General features: G+C 39.1%; 1 protein-coding gene across 6 annotated transcripts in view; it reads left to right on the top strand.

Moving 5' to 3' along the window:
- The window catches only part of LOC137614350 (brefeldin A-inhibited guanine nucleotide-exchange protein 1-like), a 101247-nt gene that overhangs the window by 41903 nt on the left and 32812 nt on the right, over positions 1 to 26532 (top strand). For 5 of the 6 annotated variants that reach the window (XM_068344126.1, XM_068344128.1, XM_068344127.1 and 2 more), the window contains exons 4-18: positions 2749 to 2895; positions 3207 to 3386; positions 3828 to 4013; positions 4331 to 4502; positions 4683 to 4981; positions 9463 to 9602; positions 16898 to 17132; positions 17687 to 17856; positions 19146 to 19324; positions 19670 to 19883; positions 22008 to 22167; positions 22671 to 22828; positions 23268 to 23358; positions 23528 to 23678; positions 25279 to 25430. In XM_068344126.1, the coding sequence (XP_068200227.1) occupies positions 2749 to 2895; positions 3207 to 3386; positions 3828 to 4013; positions 4331 to 4502; positions 4683 to 4981; positions 9463 to 9602; positions 16898 to 17132; positions 17687 to 17856; positions 19146 to 19324; positions 19670 to 19883; positions 22008 to 22167; positions 22671 to 22828; positions 23268 to 23358; positions 23528 to 23678; positions 25279 to 25430 (2634 nt within the window). The remainder of the gene's footprint in view (positions 1 to 2748; positions 2896 to 3206; positions 3387 to 3827; positions 4014 to 4330; positions 4503 to 4682; positions 4982 to 9462; positions 9603 to 16897; positions 17133 to 17686; positions 17857 to 19145; positions 19325 to 19669; positions 19884 to 22007; positions 22168 to 22670; positions 22829 to 23267; positions 23359 to 23527; positions 23679 to 25278; positions 25431 to 26532) is intronic. The other variant, XM_068344124.1, reaches the window with a different exon arrangement.

The following is a 26532-nucleotide window of genomic DNA, read 5'->3' as shown; positions in this document are numbered from 1 at the left end:
TCTGACGATGCCCCGGAGTTGGAGGCGCCTTCCACCATTCCCCTCGGTCATGAGTCTCTGCAAGTCTTGCGAACGCGCCTCTGTCGTCTGCTCCTTCAGGGGTAGCGCCAGTTTGGTCTGGAGATTGTTTGCAGCAGCAGCAAACTTAACCAACCTAACTAACTTACCTTGCTCATCACCATCCGAGCGCTCACACCTGGCCCCATGCAAGGTATAGGTGACTCTAGAACCATTGGCAAGTGCTCTTGCTGGTGTTTGTACATTTGTTTATGGAGTTCAGGCTCACAACCGAGCAAGTTATGATATATTGGCAGATGTGTACGCATTAAGTTTCCCCTTGGGAAACGTTGCCAAAAGTTTCTGCCACTGAATATAATCAGTTCCCTACTCCTGGGGTCCGATGTGTGTGGTAGAAATGATTTTTACTCCTCAGGGATCACAATCAAAGTGTTTGCTTGCCTCCCAGTTGTCATAGAACTTCCAGTGTGTTGCTCTTCAGTTCCAGAACATTTTCCATTAGGCTGCCCTCCAATTCAAGGAATGTCAACAGCATTTGGTACATTCTGGATGTATTAACCTTTCAACCCTTTTGCCTGATTTACCGATTACTCGACAGACTGCTTCTGACATTGGTCCTTATGATAATCCTTGTGGCTCCTATTTGCCACATGCCGAGTGGTATCTGAATAGGCTGATGCTCCTTTTTAAGGGACCAATAGACCTATCCATCTTTTGTGATAGGCATTGTAGAACTACAAGTAATTCTTCTTGAGTCAGAGCATTTCTTCAATGGATTGTGGGTCTCAAATGCCTTCGTTGAGAGAAGCTCCTCTCAGTCTCTGTGATGGAAGGCTGCCACTCAGGTGTTTAGTCAGGTCTCATTAAAGAGCTTGGTCTCTCCCCTTAGGAGGAATAGCCTTGACTCAGATTGGGTTTCGAACAGTCATCCCTTTCTAGGAACTCAAGTCCCTTTTTGGGACGTCACTCATCACTTTGAGTCCTCAGGTCCCTCAGTGAATCCTGCTTGAGCCTTGGAGATGGGAATCATATAGGAGAATCTTCCTCTTCTTTTCTTCTTTGATCTGGAGTTCATATCCAAGATCCAGAGTTCAACTCTTTACAACTCCAAATTCAAGTCCTAATCCATCTCTTTTATTACAAATGGGGATCAGGATGTATTGGTTATCTATCCTGTGAAGATTAAGGTCAAAGGAAGTGTTGCTCTAACTGTCTAGCAATTATGTTTACCTCATTAAAAGTTTGAGATTGTGAAGCTTGGGGAACAGCAGGAGTGCACAGCTGCCTCCGCAGTGGTCAGTCTTACCTTCTCCACCAAGCCTCTGAAGGCGAGTCTCTCCTTGTTAGTGTTGTGTCTGAGGAGTATGGCTTGTGTATCTCGAGTAGAAAGTGTTTGGAACGAAGTAGTGAGGGTGAGAACGGGTGTAAGAAACTATTTAGCAGCTGGAGTGCTTATGAATATGTTGAGGTGGTTTGGCCATATTGAGAAAATGGAATATGGCTATCTGCTAAAGAAGGTGATGAATGCAAGAATTGATGGGAGAAGTACATGGGGAAGGCCAAGGTTTTGGGTGGATGGATGGAGTGAAGAAAGCTCTGGGTGATAGGAGGATAGATGTGAGAGATGCAAGAAAGCGTGGTAGAAATAGGAATGAATGGTGAGCCATTGTGATGCAGTCCCAGTAGGCCCTGCTGCTTCCTCCGGTCACCTTGGATGACCGCGGAAATAGCAGCAGTAGGGATTCAGCTTATGAAGCTTCATCTGTGGTGAATAATGGGGGAGGGTGGGCTCTGGCACCCTTTATTTATTTATTTATTTTTTTTTCATTTTTTTTTTTCATTTTGATGTCGGTTACCCCCCTAAATTGGGGGAAGTGCCTTGGTATATGGATTGATGGATTAAAAGTTTAAATAACCATTCCAGTTTTGTACGGTTAGGAAAAATACAAATTACTGTACTCTAAATATTTTATTTTTTATTTCTCACCATAAGCTGAATTACAGCTTTGTATTTGATCCCTTAATTTCTGTTGTGATTAACAGTTTTGCTTGAAAGACTCTGCTCTCATATCTTTAATTCACACTAGTTCTAATAGTAACTAGATTCTTTTTTTTATATTTTCATTTATGTAATATTTTTATTAACGGTGAAGAAATTGCTCTTCAAAACTTGTCAGTTAATTTTCTCTCGCTGGTTCTCTTTGTACAAGCCTGTTGCTCTTGAAGGTTTCAACACTTGTGTTGTTATTCCTAACAAAGTTGTGTTGTTATTCCTAACAAAGCAATACTTTTATGGGTTATTCTATCTCAGACAATTGAGATAAATAGATAGAATTGGTATTTTGATATTTTTTATCTTCTGGTTAAGTTGTCTTGAAGCTCATGAACTCTCCTTGTCATCTTTTTTATGCATAAATTCTAGTCTTCCAAAATTACTTTGTGGTAGAGTAACTTGAGGCCTTTAACCATACCAAATTGTTTTTTTCTATCATCCTGTATCAGTTAAAGAAGGGATTCTATAAAAGTTCATTTTGTTATTTAATGCTTTTATTTTGCTGACTTATACACTACTGTATACTGTATATTTCCCCATTAAAAAATTCTAAGAGAATTAAAAATATATGATACAGTACTTTCTATGAATTTTGCTTTGCAGGGAATAGGCATTCTGCAATAGACAATTTACTTTCAAAATCTTGATATCAACATTTATTTGTGCCCTATAAACAGAAACTCATCGCATATGGACACCTTACTGGCAACTGCACTGACCCCAACAATCCTAATAAACGATTGATTGACCACATTGTTGAAACGATATGTAACTGCTTCAACGGGCCCTCCACGGACAAAGATGTTGAAATTCAAATAATCAAGGTGAGATTCTTTGTTGGCGAGTTAATTTGTATTATGATATTTCTAAAGATTTATTGCTTAATGCTGTTGATAATCTTTTATCCCCCAAGTACAGTAGTAGGTCTGACTCCCTGAAAAGAAAAATTAAGAAAGCTAGAATTTCACCAAATTCGTGAATCCAAATATGTTGAAAGTAAGAATTATTTGACTGTTGGATGTAGCCATACTTTTCAGCCTCATAACTTCTAACTGTTCAATTACAAGTTGGTTATAAAGTATTACAGTATTAAAGTATTTGTTGGAATATAAGCACTGTTTTGTTTCTGTTCCAGGCACTATTGACTGTTATTACCTCTCAGTATGTAAGTGTCCACGAGGGTACGGTCCTAGTGGCCGTACGGACGTGTTACAACATATTTCTTGCGTCCAGAGATATGAACAACCAAGTTACAGCAAAAGCCGCGCTCACACAGATGATAAATATCATCTTCACTCGTATGGAGAACCAGGCCGTAAGTATAAATTGTCTTTCATTACTTTTCAGAAAGACATATGGAGATGCAGCATCTTTGGCTTCTAAGCTTTTTATTTATTGTGTGTTATTCTTTTGAAGTTTTGGACATTCATAGCATTAAATAGTTAAAATTTAACAGTATTGCATCATCCCTTGAGTTCAGTATTGGAGCAATTAGTAGGTTGATTACAAACCAATTTTTGAACTTCATTGATTAGGCCAGCTTTGATTGGAGTACAATTTAACAATAAATAAAATCCAAGCCATTTACTTTTATGCAAGTTAACTAGTGTTCCTATTGATATTTTTCCATTAGAAATGGTATGTAAATTTTGATGCACTACATGGTGAAATAGAATTCTGCTTAAATGGAATTTTGTTTTGAATAGTGTACTGTATATCATAACCAGGTATCTGTATCTTCCTCCTATAAACTCAGACTGAACAAGTAGTAGAAGATGCGGGGAGAGTCCACAGCTCCAGCAATGCGTCGTCGAATAGTACAGCAAGCCAAATAAATCAAGTGAATCAGGAGATTCCTCCTCAGGAAAATGGCCAACACACTTCAGATCCTCCCATATCTGTAGAAGTTCCGACAGGTCAAACGGGAGAAGAAGAGAGAGGGGTGAGTAGGGAAGGTGTTAAACTTGTACACAAGCTTATATACATTCCATACAGTCTAACTTTGATACCTGTAAACCTATCTCTTTCTCTCTCTCTCTTTTTTTTTCTCTACAATTAGATAATTTCTCAATTTTTAAGTGTTGTCAGTTTCTTATGTGATATTTAAGAACAAACATTGCTCTCTGTTGAATTTTAAATATCTTGCTCTCTATTACTAAACTTTAAACTAGGCCTTCTTGTTAAAAGTCCAAACTCTTATAGGCTAAATACAGTATATGGAAATGTGTTAGTAGATAACTTTAATGCTATTTCTTTCAGGTGTCTTGTAATGGCATCAGTGACTCCACAGACACCAAGTCTAAAAACCCTATACCAAATGGCTCTGTTGTAAGTTTAGACTCTCCTCAAGCACCGTCACCCAATCTTAGTTCTCATGAAATTGCAACAGAGCTTGTTGAGGATATCGTCAGCAAGGCTGTTAAAGGTAGAGGTACGATTCATAGTTTGGGTTATGTATTGTGATAAATAGTTGCTGTAACAATTGTCTTTTTTGTACACACAGTGATTATTATGAATGTTTTTGTATTACGCCACAAAGATTACAAATAATTAAACTTTTGTATGATACTGATGGTGATGGAAATTTGACATTTTTTGTTTATCTTTGCAGTAGTATCAAAGGAAGCTGCAGTCTTAGAAAATGGGTGCCCTGAAAGCATTGCCGAAATGAATGGAGGAGACACTCACAATTCTGTCATTTCGGAAAACTCTGTACTCGATTTACCGGAAACTTCATCCCCAGTGCCTGATGCATTGGTGGCTGAGGATAACGTCACTTCAACACAGAGTACCCTGCAAGAGGATACAGGCCACGATGATATTCCTCAAGCTATAATAGATCGTCGCAGTGATTCTGTAGCATCAAATCCACCCCTCACACCAACTTCGATTACAAGAGTTCCATCGCAGGTTTGTTTTGCCTTTTATGTGTTGGTCCTAGGTAGAAATACTGTTTAGTAGAATCTCACACTAATGAACTTTTGGTATCAGATTCACATGTTGGCAAACAAAATGGGTTTTTGTGAGATGATTAAACAATATAATCAAGTTGATATGACTAGGAGTGTGTGCCATTACAGTACTGTAGTTAGTACTAAAAAGGGATGTCATGAGGTAATGTCAGAGAGTAGTATATGAGTTAGAAAGTTCAAGGGGTCTATGTTACCTTGTGTATCACTCACATTTCCTTTGATATATCAATTTGTCTCAAGCACTTTTATTGTGATTATGTAGTAATGATACGTTTCATAGCTTGTTTTGTGTAAATGTATGTACTGAATAAAAAAAATGCTTGTTCCCACACGAATGCAAACCATCTTTCTATAATAGGAGTATGACTTTAGCAAAGCTGGAGCGGCTGTTTATACTCTTAACGAGGTAAATATAGTTGCTGTCAGGTGGACGGTAGGCCCCCTACTCTCGGCATCAGTTCAGTACACATGTACTACTATACTGCCTCTTAATCTGGCTGTTTAAACTTTTACTTTCTCTTTCAGACTAAGTAAAGGATCTGGTAGATTGAGTTTGAGGGATATTAAGGGAAGAAACCAAGGATATGCAGTGTTTTCTGGTAACTGAATATGAGAGCGTTATCTGCGCTACCCGCCGTAATCCAGCATATTTATTTCTGTTAAGTGGTATGTCCGTTGCTGTTCGCTTGGCCTTGCAATGATTACAGCAATGAGAAACTAAGAAGGTTGTTTATCCGCTGACATTGATGGTGCAACATCGAAGGAAAGAGTCCTCCTGCTGCCGAGTGTGAATGTGAAGTACACCGTCTTTTTTTCTTTGTCTTCTCGAACCTGGAAAGGCATTAAGGACGTATCACTCGGTTGTGCTTTCTCATCAAGAGTCCCTTTGGTCTCTTCCCCCATAAGAGCATTGTCATTGGCCTGCATCACCCAGTAGAAGACAAACTTCAAGTTTTTCCCTCTGCTTCTTGTTCTTGAGAGTATTCTCTGCAATTTCTAAATAAACAAATAGAAGATGTCATTGAAGAAGTCTAGGAAGCCCTATCAATTGGCATTGCATATTTGTGACTACTAATGTTTCTCTCTCCATGGGAGAAAGAAACTGTGCAGTACTGAGAATTTTCTGCTAGGGCAATGGTTCTTAGTATGTTTTTGCCTTGTTTACAAGGTGATATGGAACATATGTGGAAAATACCCATCCTCAACTAGAAATATGGGTGCGCTGAACAGGTTATCGGGAACCTGCTACCTGAGCTTGATTCTTTACAGGAATAGGCGCACCCACTGGGGGTAGGAACAAATGGCTCTGTAAAACTGTTCTCTCCCTCTCTCAGGGAGAATGAGAATCAGAGAACTATCCCACATTGGGAAGTAGTACCTGCATACACTCCTACCACTACCTGTGCGCTGTTTCGTATCAGGTCAGGTTTGTGCCAAAATAATCCCTCCATGAAGTGCCGGCACTTCTTGCTCGTACTGGTACAGAGCTCTTTCATGGCAGACAGAGATGAAAGGTGTCATCCTTCTTCCACTATACTGTGGCAATGCCTGCCAAAAACTATCTCATTCTGAGAAGTAGTATCAGCATGCACTGCACTTACCTTTACTTGGCCTTGTACTAAGGAAAATACATGCTGAAAATTATCCCACAGTGGGAAGGAATGTTAGCAAGCATAACTGTCTCATACTAGGCATTTTTCCCCTGACTGTGCCGACTACTTCTAGTCCCATCAGCCAGAGTTTTAGGACTGACTGATATCTCCCCATGTACTTTTGGTAATGATGGTACGTACCAAGAATGCCTATACTTGGGAAGGCGATCCTAGTATGTTCTCGCTTCGTATATGAAGCCAGGTTATGTATCAAAAACGTTTCATCCCCGAAAATATGTTACGGTACAGTCATTAGCGTTCTTCCTACCAGCATGATTACCAAGTACACACATTGTCAGTTGGTGATGACCCAACATCTCGCCTGCTCTTCTGGTCTTCACTCACTCCTGATCTCCATGGTCCTGGTGTCTGTGCCCCAAGGTGTCCTTGCACTTCATTATTGCTTGAGGGGTCTCATCTTCCAAGTGTTTTGGCACTTCTATTTTGGTCACTTGGATACCATGCAAGTAGCCTCCATGCTCTTATTCCTCACCAGAAAACTCCAAACCAATCAATCAATCAATCTTATTCTTCAGTAACTCTCTCTTATCTCCAAGATCAAAATGTATTGGTATTTCCCGAGGTATTAAATCAGCCAGTTTTGTTATAAAGACTCCTTCCCTCCTAAGGATGAATTTTCTATTAAAGGACAATGGTTTTTATTCGTATAGGAAAAAATCACAATTTTTAGAAAGTAAGTTTTGTTTTTCCTAACTATTTACACCTGAGTCCTCTTAAGTTAAACTAGCTGCCGCAACCACCCTGCAAGTCCTATAGTAGGTTAAGGTCAAAGTGAAGGTTGCTCTACCTGGTGAGTGTGTGGGGCCAATCTTCACCTTCCAGCATCTATATTTGCTTTTTTAAAAGTTTAAACAGCCATTCTAGTTTTGCTGAAGACACACTCCTATGTAATTGACTCAGATTTATACAGTATAGCTAAGAAGAATACAAATGACCTAAAATAGTTTGTGATATTATTGTACTGTGTTTAATGCACTCAATTTATATTGATATTATATGACTAAGCATGGGATGAATACCTTGATAATTGGATATATTTTCTTCATCTAATGTGATTCCAGTGAATATTGCAGTTTTTATGATCAGCTTTTGTATCCCCTAGTAATTTTGCTCTGTTTCTTACTTTTTATTTTTTACACTATCGTAAGTTTAATTAGATGCAATTTCTTATTTTTTTTTTTACAAAAGCACTGACCTGTATAGATCTGTTACGTCTTTTTACCTAGTACAGTACATGATAAGTTCATTCTTGTTAAGTGGTTCCATATTCATCCTTGTTAAGTGGTTGCAGAAAATATACCCTATGCTAGGTCTGAAAATTCTTGGGTAATTGAAATTACCTGTTGACTAATGCCCGTACTATACACTCGGTATTCAAGAGTGATTTATTAAGAGATTCAGTTGTACTGTATTCTGTTTTCTCTATTAAAGTACAGTACAGTTCAGAAAGGTAACAAATAAAACATATATACATACATACATATACCAAAGGCACTTCCCCCAATTTTGGGGGGTAGCCAACATCAACAAATGAAACAAAACAAAAAAGGGGACCTCTACTCTCTACGTTCCTCCAGCCTAACAAGGGACTCAACCGAGTTCAGCTGGTACTGCTAGGGTGCCACAGCCCACCCTCCCACATTATCCACCACAGATGAACCTTCATAATGCTGAGTCCCCTACTGCTACCTCCGCGGTCATCTAAGGCATCGGAGGCAGCAGCAGGGCCTACCGGAACTGCGTCACAATCGCTCGCCATTCATTCCTATTTCTAGCACGCTCTCTTGCCTCTCTCACATCTATCCTCCTATCACCCAGAGCTTCCTTCACTCCATCCATCCACCCAAACCTTGGCCTTCCTCTTGTACTTCTCCCATCAACTCTTGCTTTCATCACCTTCTTTAGCAGACAGCCATTTTCCATTCTCTCAACATGGCCAAACCACCTCAACACATTCATATCCACTCTAGCTGCTAACTCATTTCTTACACACATTCTCACTCTCACCACTTCGTTCCTAACCGTATCTAGTCGAGATACACCAGCCATACTCCTTAGACACTTCATCTCAAACACATTCAATTTCTGTCTCTCCATCACTTTCATTCCCCACAACTCCGATCCATACATCACAGTTGGTACAATCACTTTCTCATATAGAACTCTTTTTACATTCATGTCCAAACCTCTATTTTTTACTACTCCCTTAACTGCCCCCAACACTTTGCAACCTTCATTCACTCACTGACGTACATCTGCTTCCACTCCACCATTTGCTGCAACAACAGACCCCAAGTACTTAAAAAAGAAATTTAAATATACTGTACTAAGATCAAGAACAATATTGAATAGATCAGTCATATGCAAATTATGAAAAAAAATCTTATGCCAAACTATTAAACAATAGTATTTGCAACAAGTTTAAAACTATGGAAATTCCATCAATTCAACCACCAGATTAGGAAGATCCTTACACAATCTGGTCACAGTTGAGATAAGACTTCTGGAATACTGTGTAGTATTGAGCATTATGATGGAGAAGGCTAGATTGTTAGAATAAATTACATGCCTAGTTCAGTACTACATATTGGTTTGTACAGTTTGGGAAGGTATAAATACAAAGGATGGTCAGAACTATGAGAAAACTTAAGCAACGTGCACAAAGAACTAACTCGTGTCAATGTTCCTTATTTTCTGATTGTACACAATTTCAAAGTCTTATTAATGCTTTATGGTTTTGTTTTAGGAAAGTATAAACACCATGACGGAAGGTGATACTGCCATGGCGGCCAAGCTTTCTCACACACTTCAAAAAGATGCATTCCTTGTATTCCGTTCACTGTGCAAACTCTCCATGAAGCCTCTGCCTGAGTCGCCGGATCCGAAGTTAGTATGCTGATATTCTTTATATGATTTCCTTGTTTTTTTGGTTTAATTTTTCATTTTCAATATTAATCTTACCCGATAATCATGTAGCTGTCAACTCTGTTGCCGACAGAAATCTACGGTCGGGATACGCCAGCGATCGCTTTACAGGTGGGGGTGAACACCACAGCGCCATCTGTGGTCAGGTACTCCAGTACTTCTTGTCAACACCACCTCAATTTTTCCTCTGTCGTGCCTCCGGCTAGACCTACATGGATACGCTGTTGATTCTGGAGTTATTGCTCACGATTTGGTGATGTATTTGCTCTAGAGTTTAGCTTTCGCTATTCAGGAAGTTTTATCATTAGCTTAGCTAGCTTTTGGAATTAATTTGATTTAATTATGGTGACGAAGAGAGTATGAACTCTCTTTCACTTTTAAATGGCCGACCCTTCCCTTAGACGGAAGTGTTGGTGTCGAAGAGAGTATAGACTCTCTTTCTTAATTTTGCTTAACAAAAGTTATAGATTTATTTTATATCTCTCCGCCTTTTATAGGCCTCTTCGATTAACTTCCTTTTATTATAAACTTATTAAAATTAATTTTTATATTTGTTTATATTCGACCTTTCCTAATAGTAGGCGGTCTTTTCTTGGAACCGAAGTTAATTAACATTGAGCCCGTCATTTCGTTTTTACCTGTTAACATATTATGCTATTTTAATGTTTTTGAAAGAATTTCTTTAATAGTCTCGTACTGTTTTCAAAGTTGAACTAACGTTTTGTTTTGTCTCTGCAGTTGTTGACGTTCAGAACGTTCAACTTGCGCTCTATCGTTACGATAGAGAGAGAGTATTCACGGTGTCACGTTGCAGTAAGAGTAAACCGATTCTAGCGTTTTGTTCATTCTTTCTTAGCTTAAATGGTTTTAATTCTAATAAAGGAACTTTTTATTTGGGAAATCTTTCAGTTTTTTTCCTTTAACAATAATATGTTTTAACGATATATATAATTGGGCTCATCTCTCAGGTTCTAAGTCAAGAGAGAGAGAGAGAGAGATAGAGACGGAGGGAGAGAGAGGAGGATAAACGTTTCGTTCAAGCGGGTAACGTTGTTATCGTTTTTGCTCTTCTCCCTAGTCTCTTTAGGGGAAGAAGGTAAACGTTTCTAGAGTTTTATTCTTGTTCTCAGGCTTTATGCGGTGAGAGATTTTAAACGTAGTTTATTTGATCTAGTGTTTAGTCTCTTTTCCAGCCACTGAATTATTTATCTTTCATTATGTTTTTCTGTTACATTGTAATACTGTTTTCGCAATTACTAACTTTTAATGAAGGATAGAATTGCGTGTTTCAGGTACAAACCACTTAAAGTTTCGAGTTCAGTGAAATAAGTGCAAACAGAAAATCAAAAGTGATAAAGTGATAAGCGCAAAGTGTTACAGTGTTGCGTTCGAGGGTTCGTCTGTTCGTGCCAGTTGTTCGCCTAGTCTGGGACCTCTTACAAGCTCCCAAGCCCAGGGGAGAAGTAATGTCGAAGGACTTATGGGTTCATCAGGCCTTGATCGACGAACAGACGTTTCCCTCCGTGGTTTCGGGTGTATCTACACACGTTGCCGACGTGATCACCCCACCCACACAAAGACGAGAGAGCCCTTTTATTCTTCGTCTGCGGAAGAGGTTTCTCGCAGAAACCATGGACCAAATCTTGCAGCTTTTAAGTGCAAGTCGGTCCCTTCCGCGCAAGTCCAACTCCTAGGTGGTGCCATTAGCACTGGGTCAGTTCGGACTTGCTGCAGTACGACAACTGCACACCTCCCAGAGAGGCAAGGTGGTATCGCAACAGGCAGTAACTCCGTCTGTTGCCGCACCAGCTGTTTTAGACCCTCAGTCTCAACGGACAGTAGCTCCGTTTGTTGTTGTCTTTCTTAAACTCTAGTGGTCTATGCTGCAGACAATGCAGTCTCAGCTTGCGGTGTTGATGCAGGAGTTTCAGGCAGAGAAGGTTAGCACACCTCCTCCTGCGAGCGCTCCTCCACCTCTGCGCAGTCCACCCTGCCAGACGTATGATGTTGAGGCTCCTCCTGCCTCCATGCGTGAGCTGCCGCATTGGTAGTTGCCAGGTACCAGCGCTATGCAGCAACCTCCACTTTCCTTGAGGCAGGAGCCTCATGCTATGCGGCAACCGCCTCAACTCTTGAGGCAAGAGCCTCAACTCTTGAGGCAAGAGCCTCAACTCTTGAGGCAAGAACCTCAACTCTTGAGGCAAGAGCCTCAACTCTTGAGGCAAGAACCTCAACTCTTGAGGCAAGAGCCTCAACTCTTGAGGCAAGAACCTCAACTCTTGAGGCAAGAGCCTCAACTCTTGAGGCAAGAACCTCAACTCTTGAGGCAAGAACCTCAACTCTTGAGGCAAGAACCTCAACTCTTGAGGCAAGAGCCTCAACTCTTGAGGCAAGAACCTCAACTCTTGAGGCAAGAGCCTCAACTCTTGAGGCAAGAACCTCAACTCTTGAGGCAAGAGCCTCAACTCTTGAGGCAAGAACCTCAACTCTTGAGGCAAGAACCTCAACTCTTGAGGCAAGAGCCTCAACTCTTGAGGCAAGAGCCTCTCTCTGCGCAGCCACCTCCTCAACCCTTGATGCAGACGCAACTCTTGAGGCAGGAACCTCATGCTATGAGGCAGCCGCCTCAACGCATGCAGCAACCGCATTCTTCACAGCATGAGCCTCTCTCTGCGCAGCTACCTCCTCAACCCTTGAGGCAGACGCAACTCTTGAGGCAGGAACCTCACAGGAGCCTCATGCTATGCGGCATCCTCCTCAAACCATGAGGCAGGAGCCTCATGCTATGCGGCATCCTCCTCAACCCATGAGGCAGGAGCCTCATGCTATGCGGCAACCTCCTCTACCCATGAGGCAGCCTCATGCTATGCGGCATCCTCCTCAACCCATGAGGCAGGAGCCTCATGCTATGCGGCATCCTCCTCAACCCATGAGGCAGGAGTCTCATGCTATGAGGAGCCTCATGCTATGCGGCATCCTCCTCAAACCATGAGGCAGGAGCCTCATGCTATGCGGCAACCGCCTCAACCCATGAGGCAGGAGCCTCATACTATGCGGCATCCTCCTCAACGCATGCGGCATGAGCCTCATCCCTTGCAGCATGAGCCTCATCCCATGCAGCATGAGCCTCATACCATGCAGCATGAGCCTCATCCCATGCAGCATGAGCCTCATCCCATGCAGCATAAGCCGCACGCCATGCAACATGCTCTGCTTACCTTACAGCATGCTCTACATACAGCATGCTCTGCATACAGCATGCTCTGCATACCTTACCGCATGCTCCTCAGTCACACATCTTTGGTTGTTGCCAACTCACTAGACTGTCAAGCAGTTTCATAACGTTGCCTTCTAGTCTGCTGCTTTTGCACCAGTGAAACCCTCACTGAGAGAACTTAGCTTTTCTCGGATATGGTTCCTGTAGATGAGAAAGTGCTATTCTCCCTCCTTCTGATATTCCCTTGAGGACTCTGTCATTTGGAGAGGAGCCTTTAGCTGCTTAGCCTCCTATGGACTTTTATTTAAGCATAACATGCTTCCAGGGAGGGTAATGGTTCCACTTCAGTCGCTAACCCCGTCTGTTACCACACCTGCTCCCATAGACCTTGAGCTTTGTTGCAAGACATGCAGTCCAAGCTTAGTCCTTGTTAGAGGATTTTTTGTTTACGGAGTCAGTGTGTCACTGGGAAGACGTTCAACAACCAGCAGAAGTGACTTGTTGTGACGCAGTGCGGCAACCTCAGCAACCCGATAAGGAGTTGTCTGTACGACCCAGACAGTCTAGACAGCTTCGGGTTGTCGCGGTACTTCCTCGCTTCCCCATGGTTGACAGTTCACAGACTGTGCAGCAGTACCATGATCTTGTGTCCGGCTCCGTCAGACGACTAGCTTTTAAGAGCTCCCACAAGTCGTCGCTGTCTGGAGATTCTCAGATGGTCTATGGATCTGACCAAGAAACTGGGCCTCCTGGTCAATTTTGAGGAGTCCCAGCTCGTCCCATCCCAGACCATTGTCTACCTGGGTATGGATCTTCAGAGTCGAGCTTTTCGGGCTTTTCCGTCGGCCCCAAGGATCTACTAAGCCCTAGATTGCATCCAGAGCATGCTGAGAAGGAACCGATGCTCAGTCAGGTAGTGGATGAGTCTAACAGGGACACTTTCATCGCTGGCCCTGTTCATCGAGTTAGGGAGACGCCACCTCCGCCCCCTTCAGTATCATCTAGCGGCTCACTGGATAAAGGACATGACGCTAGAGACGATCTCAGTTCCTGTTTCCGAAGAGAGGAGGTCTACTCTCACGTGGTGAAAGAACAGCTTTCTTCTCAAGGAAGTCTACCTTTGGCTGTTCAGAAACCCGACCGCCGTCTCTTCTCTGACGCATCAGACACGGGCTGGGGTGCGACTTTGGACGGACAGGAATGCTCGGGAACATGGAATCAGGAGCTAAGGACACTTCACATCTATTGCAAGGAGCTGTTGGCGGTTCATCTGGCCTTGATAAACTTCAAGTCCCTCCAGCTTAACAAGGTGGTGGAGGTGGACTCTGACAACACCACAGCCTTGGCTTACATCTCCAAGCAGGGAGGGACTCATTCGTGGAAGTTGTTCTAGATCGCAAGGGACCTCCTCATCTGGTTAAAAGATCGAAAGCTCACGCTGGTAACGAGGTTCATTCAGGGCGATATGAATGTCATGGCAGATCGCCTTAGCCGGAAGGGTCAGGTCATCCCCACAGAGTGGACCCTTCACAAGAATGTTTGCAGCAGACTTTGGGCCCTGTGGGGTCAGCCAACCATAGATCTGTTCGCTACCTCGATAACCTAGAGGCTCCCGTTGTATTGTTCTCCGATTCCAGACCCAGCAGCAGTTCACGTGGATGCTTTTCTGCTGGATTGGTCCCATCTCGACCTGTATGCATTCCCGCCGTTCAAGATTGTCAACAGGGTACTTCAGAAGTTCGCCTCTCGCAAAGGGACACGGCTGACGTTGGTTGGCTCCGCTCTGGCCCGCGAGAGAATGGTTCATAGAGGTACTGCAATGGCTGGTCGACATTCCCAGGACTCTTCCTCTAGGAGTGGACCTTCTACGTCTACCTCACGTAAAGAAGGTACAGCCAAACCTCCACGCTCTTCGTCTGACTGCCTTCAGACTTTCGAAAGACTCTCAAGAGCTAGGGGCTTTTCGAAGGAGGCAGCCAGAGCGATTGCCAGAGCAAGGAGGACATCCACTCTCAGAGTCTATCAGTCTAAAGGGGAAGTCTTCCGAAGCTGGTACAAGGCCAATGCAGTTTCCTCATCCAGTACCACTGTAACCCAGATTGCTGACTTCCTGTTACATCTAAGGAACGTAAGATCCCTTTCAGCTCCTACGATTAAGGGTTACAGAAGTATGTTGGCAGCGGTTTTCCGCCACAGAGGCTTGGATCTTTCCACCAACAAAGATCTACAGGACCTCCTTAGGTCTTTTGAGACCTCAAAGGAACGTCGGTTGTCCACTCCAGGCTGGAATCTAGACGTGGTCCTAAGGTTCCTTATGTCATCAAGATTTGAACCTCTCCAATCAGCCTCTTTTAAGGACCTCACATTAAAAACTCTTTTCCTCGTGTGCTTGACAACAGCTAAAAGAGTAAGTGAGATCCACGCCTTCAGCAGGAACATAGTTTTCACATCTGAAACGGCTACATGTTCCTTGCAGCTCGGTTTTTTGCTAAAACGAGCTTCCTTCACGTCCTTGGCCTAAGTCGTTCGAGATCCCAAGCCTGTCCAACTTGGTGGGGGACAAACTGGAGAGAGTACTTTGCCCAGTTAGAGCTCTTAGGTACTATCTAAAAAGGTCATAACCTTTACGAGGACAATCAGAAGCCTTCTCTTCCAAGGTCTAAGAACTCAGTTTCTTACCTATTCAGGCTCCTGATTAGGGAAGCACATTCTCATCTGAAGGAAGAAGACCTTGCTTTGCTGAAGGTAAGGACACATGAAGTGAGAGCTGTGGCTACTTCAGTGGCCCTCAAACAGAACCGTTCTCGCATCATTCTATCCCAAAGATGTCCAGTCTCTTTACGAGAACTGCTACACCCTGGGACCATTCGTAGCAACGAATGCAGTAGTAGGCGGGGGCTCAGCCACTACATTCCCATAATCCCATAACCTTTTTAACCTTTCTCTTGAATACTTTTTATGGGTTGTACGGTCGGCTAAGAAGCCTTCCACATCCTTGTTGATTTGGCGGGTGGTCAATTCTTTCTTGAGAAGCGCCGAGGTTAAAGGTTGTGATGAGGTCCTTTAGTATGGGTTGCAGCCCTTTATACTTCAGCACCTAAGAGTCGTTCAGCATCCTAAGAGGACCGCTACGCTCAGTAAGGAAGACGTACTTAATAAAGGCAGAGTAATGGTTCAAGTCGTCTTCCTTACCAGGTACTTATTTATTTTATGTTATTTTTGAATAACTAATAAAATAAAATACGGGATACTTAGCTTCTTTGTTAACATGTATGCTGGTCTCCACCCACCACCCTGGGTGTGAATCAGCTACATGATTATCGGGTAAGATTAATATTGAAAAATGTTATTTTCATTAGTAAAATAAATTTTTGAATATACTTACCCGATAATCATGATTTAATTGACCCACCCTTCCTCCCCATAGAGAACCAGTGGACCGAGGAAAAAATTGAGGTGGTGTTGACAAGAAGTACTGGAGTACCTGACCACAGATGGCGCTGTGGTGTTCACCCCCACCTGTATAGCGATCGCTGGCGTATCCCGACCGTAGATTTCTGTCGGCAACAGAGTTGACAGCTACATGATTATCGGGTAAGTATATTCAAAAATTTATTTTACTAATGAAAATAACATCTTTCTTTACTCAATTGTAGTCTGATGAATATAGGATTTCGAGTTCTAGTACCTGAAGCTCTGAAATTTAGTTGAGACTGCATTGTAGTATTCCATGATTTCTTTTCAATTGAATTGTATTCAAGTCTGCATATGTATACAGTATTTACTTTTCAACAAACCAAATTTTTAAAAAAAGGGATGCTGGTGTATGCACTTTTAATGTTAGAGTTTTTAAATTTTCGAAGTACAGTATTATTAGAAACTATATTTGTAATTTTTTGCTTATGATATCATGGTTCATTTAGTGTAGTATTCGACCATATATAAGGTAAACTGACAATAATCTACAATTGTAATTCATTTCTTTTAACATTACATATGAAATAAGAAGTGTTCACCCATGGCTTCCCTCTTCCTGCAGGTCACATGAACTCAGATCAAAGATCTTGTCCCTAGAGATGCTGTTATCTATTGTACAGAATGCTGGTCAGGTCTTTCGATCGAACGACACATTCATTACTGCCATCAAGCAGTATTTGTGTGTAGCCCTCAGTAAAAATGGAGTATCTCCTATTCCTGAGGTATTTCACTTATCGCTGGCAATTTTTGTTGCTCTTTTGTCCAACTTCAAGGCTCATCTTAAAATGCAGATAGAGGTAAGTGTTGTCTGTTTTTCTTAGAAAGTAGAGTGAAAGTTATCTTATTTTATGATATAGAATAAAATTTTTGCTTTTTAAGGGGGCAAATAAAGTATATTTTATATTTTTTGTATGGATATATAGTAGTTTAAATTTTTCACTTTGAAGGGGATGTAGGAAGATAAGAAGTCAATTATAACATACGTGGTTTTACTTTCATTGGTTCTGGGGAGTTATAATTTAAGCTTATTAGAATTTGAAGCGATGTAGAAGATTAACACCTTCAGAATAATGCTGGTATTTTACTATGTTGAAACAAATAGAGTAACTGGTAGAGGTATCTTAAGTTGTAATGGTAAATATTCAAATCTTTTTTTACAACAATGTAACCATTTACCGTTATAATATAAGCCTGTGATGTGTCTGCACTCAAAGGACCTTTGTTCCAGGACTTTTAATTCTATGAGGTGAAGAGATTTATGTTAATTTACCAATTATCAGTACAATAAATGATAACATTCCAAGAATAAATATCAAAAGATTGATGTAAACAAACTATTGCATATTTCCAGGTGTTCTTCAAAGAAATCTTTCTCAATATTCTGGAAGCAGGCAGTTCCAGTTTTCAGCATAAGTGGATGGTCATTCAGGCTCTTACGCGCATTTGTGCAGATGCTCAGTCCGTAGTTGATATATATGTTAATTACGATTGTGACCTAAATGCTGCAAATGTCTTTGAAAGGTGAGAGTTATCCATTAATGGATTGCATGTTCATATTTTTGGAATGGGATGGGTAGGTAATGTTTTTTCCTAGAAAATAAGTAGCTGTAGTGAACGACACCTCGTAGTAACGGGGGATTTTGAGGAGGGAGAAGTCTAATTGGAAATGGATCTCTGGTATTGGTATCACTCGCCCCAGTTTTAATACCGACACCCTTTAGGGGTGAGAGAGCTGGATATATTCCTAGCATTCCATGCAACTTTTTTCTCGGGTATATTTAGCAGTATTTATACCTTTGAAATGGTGCTTTAAGGAGCATTTCACTGGGTGACACAGGTCCCTCGCCCAGAAATAGATTTTTCCTTCGTCAAAATCCCTTTTCTGCTTAAATGATTTTGTATAAATTTTATTATGACACTAAGTCGCTCTGTAACGTAACTTAAGTTTTCTAATTCTTTTACTTTATTAATGAGAGTAGTGTGTTTAATCAAAGTGATGCTGACTTTTACAACCTACTTCAAGTAGGTTATTGATTAAAAAGAAATGGATTTTGTTATGGATCATTTATTTAGCTTTGTTCACTGGACTTTAATTATAGGAAAGAGCTGGGGAAGTTGTATGTAAGGGGAAAATTACAGCATCACAAAACTAAAAGTTTGTGTTGTTTCTTTAATTAAGGTTTAATTCTTAATATATTTCGTAACTGTTATGTGCTTGTTAAGTTTGTGATTGCCCAAACTTTACAGAGTTCGGTAAGACTTTACATTATGATTAATGTAAAGTCTTACCCAGCTCTGTAATGTTTGGGTAATCACAAACTTATCGAGCACAAGTAGGTTCCTATGTGAAATATGTTATTACCCAGTCACAATCTTTCTGCTAAGATTATCTTCAAACATTTTATAAATATTTTATCATCAGTGAATAGTTTGTGATTGTGATCTAATGGTTTGTTAAACTGTATATAATGAAAAAAGAAAAGTTTTGAGATGGTCCTTAGAATCTGGGTTATGAAATTTTATTTATCAATCCAGCAAGTTAGAAATAAAGTAAAAGACATAAATGTGTACAGTATTTCAAAGGTACTGTTTCTTTAACAAGATATATGTTAGTATTAAGTCATCATTCACACAGGAACATTAAAGAATTATAGCTACAATTCAAGCATGACGTACAAAAGGCTACTATACTTGAATCAGATTAGATAACCATGATTGTACATACGTTTGTATAGACTCCAATTACAGTACTGAAAAATGCATATTCTCTGATTTTACCAACATCATTATACAAGTATCATGTTTTGCAGATTGGTGAATGACCTCAGTAAAATAGCTCAAGGTGGCCAACCAGGAGAGTATGGGTCAACTCCCATACAAGAACGCAGCATGAGAATAAAGGGTCTCGAGTGCCTTGTATCTACACTAAAGTGTATGGTTGAATGGTCCAAAGACCTTTATGTTAATCCCATTACACTTTCTAACCTAAGTAAGTGTTATTACTTGTTAAGTAACTATTGCTTTTGTGTTTAACAATCAGGAAGCTAAGGATTTGCAGATTTATTTAAGAAAAGAGGATTAGTTCTCTAACCTAAGTAAATGACCTTGTCAGTAACTAAATCTATATCTTAAAGAAGGGTCACTGTAAGCTAAATGATTGTACTATAACTGTATTTTCAATTAAAAACATTTAGGCTTTAAGTGCCATTCTGTCTCACCAAGCTCAGTGATAGATATCTAGCACAAGGAACATGAATTTCCTGAATTTTTTAAAATACTGTTTGTAATTACATTCTTGGAATACCTTTTGATTGAGTTTTACGCTTATTTACAGGTATAGAGAAGAAAAAGGAGACAGATGATATTGAAGTCAACAGCACCTCTGAAGGTAGTCGAACACCTTTAGCAAGGCATGGTTCTCACAACTCGATTAACTCCCTTCAGTCTTCATCCACAAATACTACCAGCTCAACTCTGGGAATTGATAACCCTGAGCAGTTCCAGACCCTTAAACACCAAAAGGAAATCTGGGAGCAAGGAATAGAAATGTGAGGAGTTAAAGGATTTTATTTTGTTACATATTTAGAAGTACTTTACATTGTTTTATTTGCTTGGTAATTACAGGTAGGCTGTACCTCAACTTAAGAGCAGACTACAGTACTTTATGATTTTCAAAGGGCACCAGCCACCTGTTGAGATACTGCCGCTAGAGAGTTATGGGGGTCTATTGACTGACAAGACAGTACTACATTGGATACTTCTCTCTGGTTACGGTTCATTTTCCCTTTGATTACACACACACCGAATAGTCTGGCCTATTCTTTACATAATCTCTTCTGTCCTCATACACCTGACAACACTAAGATTACCAAACAATTCTTCTTCACCCAAGAGTTAACTACTGCACTTTAATTGTTCAGTGGCCACTTTCCTCTTCATAAGGGTAGAAGACGCTCTTCAGCTATGGTAAGCAGCGCTTCTAGGAGAAGGACACTCCGAAATTGTTCTCTAGTCTTGGGTAGTACCATAGTCTCTGTACCATGGTCTTCCACTGTCTTGGGTTAGAGTTCTCTTGCTTGAGGATACACTCGAGCACTCTATTCTATCTTAATTCTCTTCTTCTTGTTTTGTTAAAGTTGTTATAGTTTATATAGGAGATATTTATTTTAATGTTGTTACTCTTCTTAAAATATTTTATTTTTCCTTGTTTCCTTTCCTCACTGGGCTATTTTCCCTGTGGGAGCCCTTTGGCTCATAGCATTCTGCCTTACCAACTAGGGCTGTAGCTTAGCAAATAATAATAATAATAATAATAATGTCTACAAAGATATGAGATTGTGTTCGGGAGTTCCATATTATTTCTGTGAACCTCCTTTGAGGTTCATATAGCTTTTTCTCCAGAATCTTGGATTATGGATTATTGAGGTTTACCCCAAAGATTTACTGGTATTTTAAAATGTTTCTATTTTCTTTCCTTTTAAAAAATACATTGCATGCCTCTAGTTCAGTAATGAAACAATCTAGCGGTTAATGGTAAGGAGCGCCAGCAGTTGTGTTTTGATTTTTTCTGCCTAATTTCAGGTCATTGTATGCATCTGCTTGATTAAGACATTCTATGTCTGATTCAGGTCATGGTGTTTTAGGATTTTAGGATAGTTATCCATACGGTATATAGTGTACATGTCTATGTCTGGAATCCCTAGGAATGCCGGTGATGTTCAAACAACTTTTTGAAACTTTATTTATTTATCACCCGAGTAGTTTGTTAGTGACAAATTTGGATTATGGTAAACATAGGTTCTATATATGAGAGTGATTTGGTGTAATGTATTGCAGTTTCCTGCTTTCACATTGTTAAAGTTAATGAGATGCAATTTTCTGTACTGTATATAATACAGGAAATGATAAAAGAGAGGAGAAAGGGAGTTTTATTTTAATGGTAACATTGTAATTTTGGAAAAGAATCGTGTACTATTTTATATAGTTTCAAGTGGAAATTCTTCTTGTGTGATTTAAAGGAAAATAGACAACTTTGGGTTATGAATGAACCAGAGACACTTGTATACTTTTTGCTATTTCTTGTTTGTATTTTGGGTCTTGATCGTTCTTCTTTGTGTCTTATCTTTCAAATGCACATTTTACTTGAAAAAGGGATGTTTTGATGCTCAATTAGAAAAATTATTTGCGTTTTATCATATAAAAATTAATAAATTGTTTATTTTTGCATGATGGGCCTCATTCAGGAGGTTAATTACTCATGTTGAAGTAGACCTCTCTAAAAATGTTGGAATAAACATTTATTTAAGAAGCAAATGATGTGAAAAACCAGCCTCTAAAAGAAAGAAAGGAGGAACAGCTCTTTGATTATCCCAACTTCAACTGGATAGAAAAATCAAAATGAAGTTGTTTAGTCATGTGAAGAGTTAATGAGTGGAGCATCAAATATGAATTGAGGCAGAAATTGCTCTACTCTATTGCATTTGAAAAAATAAGTGCGACCTTCTGAATGGGAAACCCAACATTAATGAATGAGATTGATAATGAGGCTGTGAATGTGAGATGTAATATTGTTATCTAACAGTAATGATACAATCTTAAAGATTTTCTATCTAATCATCATACAACCTCCTGTAATTTTAGCCTTTCATGTAATGTATTTGATGTAATTGCAGGTTCAATCGCAAACCCAGACGTGGCGTTGCGTTTTTACAAGCGCAAGGGCTTTTAGGAACCTCGCCTGATGATATTGCAAAGTTCTTCCATGATGACGACAGACTAGATAAAATGCAAGTGGGTGACTTCTTGGGTGAAGCAGATCCCTTGAATAGAGAGGTACGTACAATGTGACTTCCTTTATTATCCTCGGGTAATGTTAACCCTTTTACCTCCAGGGTATTTGGAAATTTCCAACCATTAACCCCCAAGGGGTTATTTTTTTCCCAGCACATTTTGCAGTATATTTTTTTTAAATTGCTCTAACAGCCTTAATTTTTGACATAGAGAGGTCAGGTTGGTCTCATTCTCTTGGAAAATGCCTGAATTTTCTCAAAAAAAAAATAAAAAAATATGAAAAACAAATTTTTATAGCATTTTTTTGCAAGGACGTACCGGTACGTCCATGGGGGTAAAGGGATGGCTTTTGTGAAACGTACCATTACAGTACGTCCTTTGGGGGTAAAAGGGTTAAGGCATGGTATGACCTTATAATAATAGGATTTGTTTGTCTTTAGGGAAAGTACTATCGAAGATTGCTTGAAATACCCACACACACTGTATACAACCCAGTAATTAAGGCAAATATTCAATCATTTCTGAATTCAAGATTTTTTCCTCAGGTTATGTGTGCGTATGTTGATCAGATGGATTATCGTGGCCGAGAGTTTGTTCCAGCTTTACGAATGTTTTTAGAGGGTTTCAGATTGCCAGGAGAAGCACAGAAAATAGATCGTCTAATGGAGAAGTTTGCTTCTCGATATTGTGAATGCAATACCAGGTAAATTTATATAAAGTATTGTAAATCTAGATAAGTTCTAATTTTGTAAAGCTTCTCTGAATTTGGATTTATGTTGTTCCAGAAAGATTTATATAAAAGCTAAAATAATCTGCATGAATTAGCTTTTGATATAGGTATTTACTCTTACATTTGAATCTAATACAGCAAATGCATGTACTTTTTTATGTTATATTCTACTGTATCTAAAAATTAACTTTGTAAATATGATTGTTCCATGACAGTGAAAATGTAATTTGGTGCAAAAATATTGGTCAAAAAAGTTATATAAGGATAATTGTTTCTATGCTTTATGTTCATTTGAAAACAAAAACCACATAATTTAGTTAATGAATTGATTGATCAAATGTGCATAATTTTACCCTGCTGCATGCTCCAGTTAATTGAATCTGTTAAAATCCCTTTCTTTGAACATTTCCAGCCTTGGATTGTTTGCGAGTGCAGATGCTGCGTATGTTTTGGCATATTCCGTAATTATGCTTACCACCGATTTGCACAGCATACAAGTCAAAGTAAGTGGGATGTACTAGCAGTTTTACTATCGAATAATAGCGTTATTTTTTTTTTTTATTTATGTTGCCAAGAAGTCAGGTGGAGGTGGAGACACTTGAGAAATTTTATGATTTTAAGTACGGCACTGTAGTAAATTTTATTTTAAAAAATTCATTACTTACATTCCAGCATAAAATGACAAAAGAACAATATATCAAAATGAACAGAGGAATCAATGATTCCAAGGATCTCCCAGAAGAATACCTCTCCGAAATCTACGATGAAATTGCGGGAAATGAAATCAAGATGAAGACGACGACTACTAAACTGGGCAAGCAAGGTAAGATATGAAAAAATGTTGTGTACATACTTTACTTTAAATTGTTTTAAAGTGTTTTGTCTTACCAGACGATTTTTTTTATTGTTATACAGTAAAATAATATAGAAAATAATGCACCTGATTTGATGCGTTAAAGCTCAAAAGTCACCGTCTCACAGGTATTTCTATGCAAATAGAGACTTATTTGGTGAAGGCAGGAGTAGTCTGGAGCTTGTGTTTACTACTTTGATTCCAATGATGAAGTTCTAACTGACAGCTAAGACACTGGTAGTGTTAGCCTCATTAGAATCAATTAATTTTATATTTTGGTATCATCTTGCTTATGTCTATACCTGCTAATTTGCTGTCTTGCTGTCTGTATATTGACATAGCCTAAGTGTTGTAGATATAATCAGACACTATGCATAGTTAATTTTAGGTCCAAATATTATGTGGCTACAATGTACTTTGGTAATCTTACATTCATATTTAAGTTTAGGAAATTGTGTAAAAAAGAATTATTAGTGAGTGATAATTCTCTAGAGAAATAAATTGATTGCTATATTATTATCTTACGGACTAGGAAGAGTTGTATAGCAAAAGTTTAGCTCTGTTTTCTTATTGCCAGAGTTTATCTTTCATTATGAATATGTTTAATGACACTCATAATAAGGGTATTTTTGTCCATACTGTAAATTAAAAGGTCCAGACAAAATGCCATGAAGGTATAGAATCCTTAGTGTTAAGGATCCAAGCTGCTCTACTTTCTAGGACTTAAGGGTTCAACTGCTGAAAACATGTGATGAACCGTTTCTAAGGAACCATGTCACTTATGTACTAAATATTCAAGCCATTTATCCAAATAAATTCAGAGCTGTACTGTACTGAGTTTGGCCAGTGAGACAGATCCATCTTGAGGCTGTGAGCTGCTGTACTTTTGAAGTATTCAAGCCACTTAAAAACAAGGCTGGGATTTAGATAAAGATCAAAGTCACTCCTCTTATTCCAAATTAAGCCCTTTCTCCTCTTTAAAGCCAAACTGACCTTTTTCTTAACAGGATGGAGTTCCAGTACCATGCCAGGTAAAGCTCATTGCATTAAGTGATTCGCACCTTTCCATTGGAATATCCCATGTTCAGACCAAGTTCTACCAGAAATAATTTGTGATTTATTTTCTACCTTATAAAATGTGGACTTTTATTTGAAGTCACTGGAACATGATCTATCTTTGTTGATTTTACCAGAATAATGAGTTGGTTGTCTTTTAAGCAATGTCTCATTGCAGGGCCAAACAGGGATATTTATCCCTCCCCTGAGATCATTGGGCTCTCCAAATCCAGGTCATAAAGTGAGAACTCCTGTGATTACTCAGGAAAGTTAATTTTAACACAGACCTGCGCAAGATCGCGAGATTCATGTTGAAAAGAAACTGAAAATCTTCCATAGACAAAAAATCACTAAATTATACGCTTATAAGTGATTCAATTTTTAAACCATATCATTGTTGGTGGTTAAAGAAATTTTATTTTGTAGTGTACATTTTATTTGCTGAAGAATAATTTGTGTAACTATGAATAGTAATGTATTAAATAAAAAAGTAAAAAATAATTTATATTTTCAGCTGTTTCAAATGAAAAGAAAAGAAAATCACTATTTAACCTTGAAATGGAAACCATATCAGATGTTGCGAAGTCACTGATGGAAGCAGCATCACACGTCGATGCCACTTTCACCCTCGCCACTCACGTGGAACATGTTCGTCCGATGTTTAAGGTAATTAGAGAGGAATTGTATTTTCAGTAAGGAATGCTTATTGAGTTTTTTTCTCATAATTTTACATTTTGTAATTTTACTTCTGTGAAACTCTGGTATTATTCCTAGGAATTGGTGGTAAAACTGTACACATTTGAGATATTTAATGCAAGAAATTATTCTCATATGGAATACTGTATAACAGTACCAGCCGGTAAAAATATTCAAGTCTCAATATTCCATTTTATTTTAAAGAATATCCATAAGAATTTAATGATAATTCAAAGCTGGATCCTAGAAAAGATGGAGTAACATTACTGTCATTGGGTTTACAGTATGTTGTCATTTGTTGGAGTTTTATTCTCACTACTTTACACTATTCATTGAGATTTGTTCAGAATTGCTTTTAAGGTAATTCTCCAGAGGATGGTTTCAGGTAATGCATTTTCCCTGGTATTTTGTGTATTAACTTTGGAAATTACTACCTAATTTAAGGGAATGTAACGAGACAACTTGTTTAATAACATTATTATATGATTCACATTTACATTTTAAATCTCGGGAATATGCCAGAAGATTAATTCATAAACTGGGTGTAGGTATAACAGCAGGGAAAGTTGAAGAACTTGATGTGTAAGATAAGAGAACATCAAAGGTAATGGGTGAAAAGTAAGAGGAAGAAACTACCACAATTTGTGGCTAAAAGGACCCTGGTAAAACTTGAGTATTTTTCACAATGCAATCTGTTAGGGAACTCTTTTTCTAATGCAGTGTGAAATGATTGAGTTAGAATACTACAGTATATGCAGATAATCAACAGTTAGAGTGCAATGGTTCATTGAACCAGTTTTATGAAGTTGGGCTCCACAATCATTCAGAGTATATTTTCATTGATTTTAGTGTTTAGTAACTGTATTTTATCTTATATTTATTATTTTAGAAGATTTTATGCTTATTAAGACGTAGAAAGGAATTTTAAACAGGTATAGACATACAGTAAATGCATTAAGGAATTTCTTAGATACTATATTGTATTAAACAAGCTAAAAACGCAGGCAAAGGTTGCTTTACATGCCAGTATTATATTACCTTATCTGAGTAGTAAAGAGTTGGCTTCTCTACT

The sequence above is a fragment of the Palaemon carinicauda genome, chromosome 20, assembly GCF_036898095.1.
Source record: "Palaemon carinicauda isolate YSFRI2023 chromosome 20, ASM3689809v2, whole genome shotgun sequence".
NCBI lineage: Eukaryota > Metazoa > Arthropoda > Malacostraca > Decapoda > Palaemonidae > Palaemon > Palaemon carinicauda.
The sequence above is the reverse complement of the archived record's forward strand: the minus strand, read 5'-3'. Positions and strand labels throughout refer to the sequence as shown.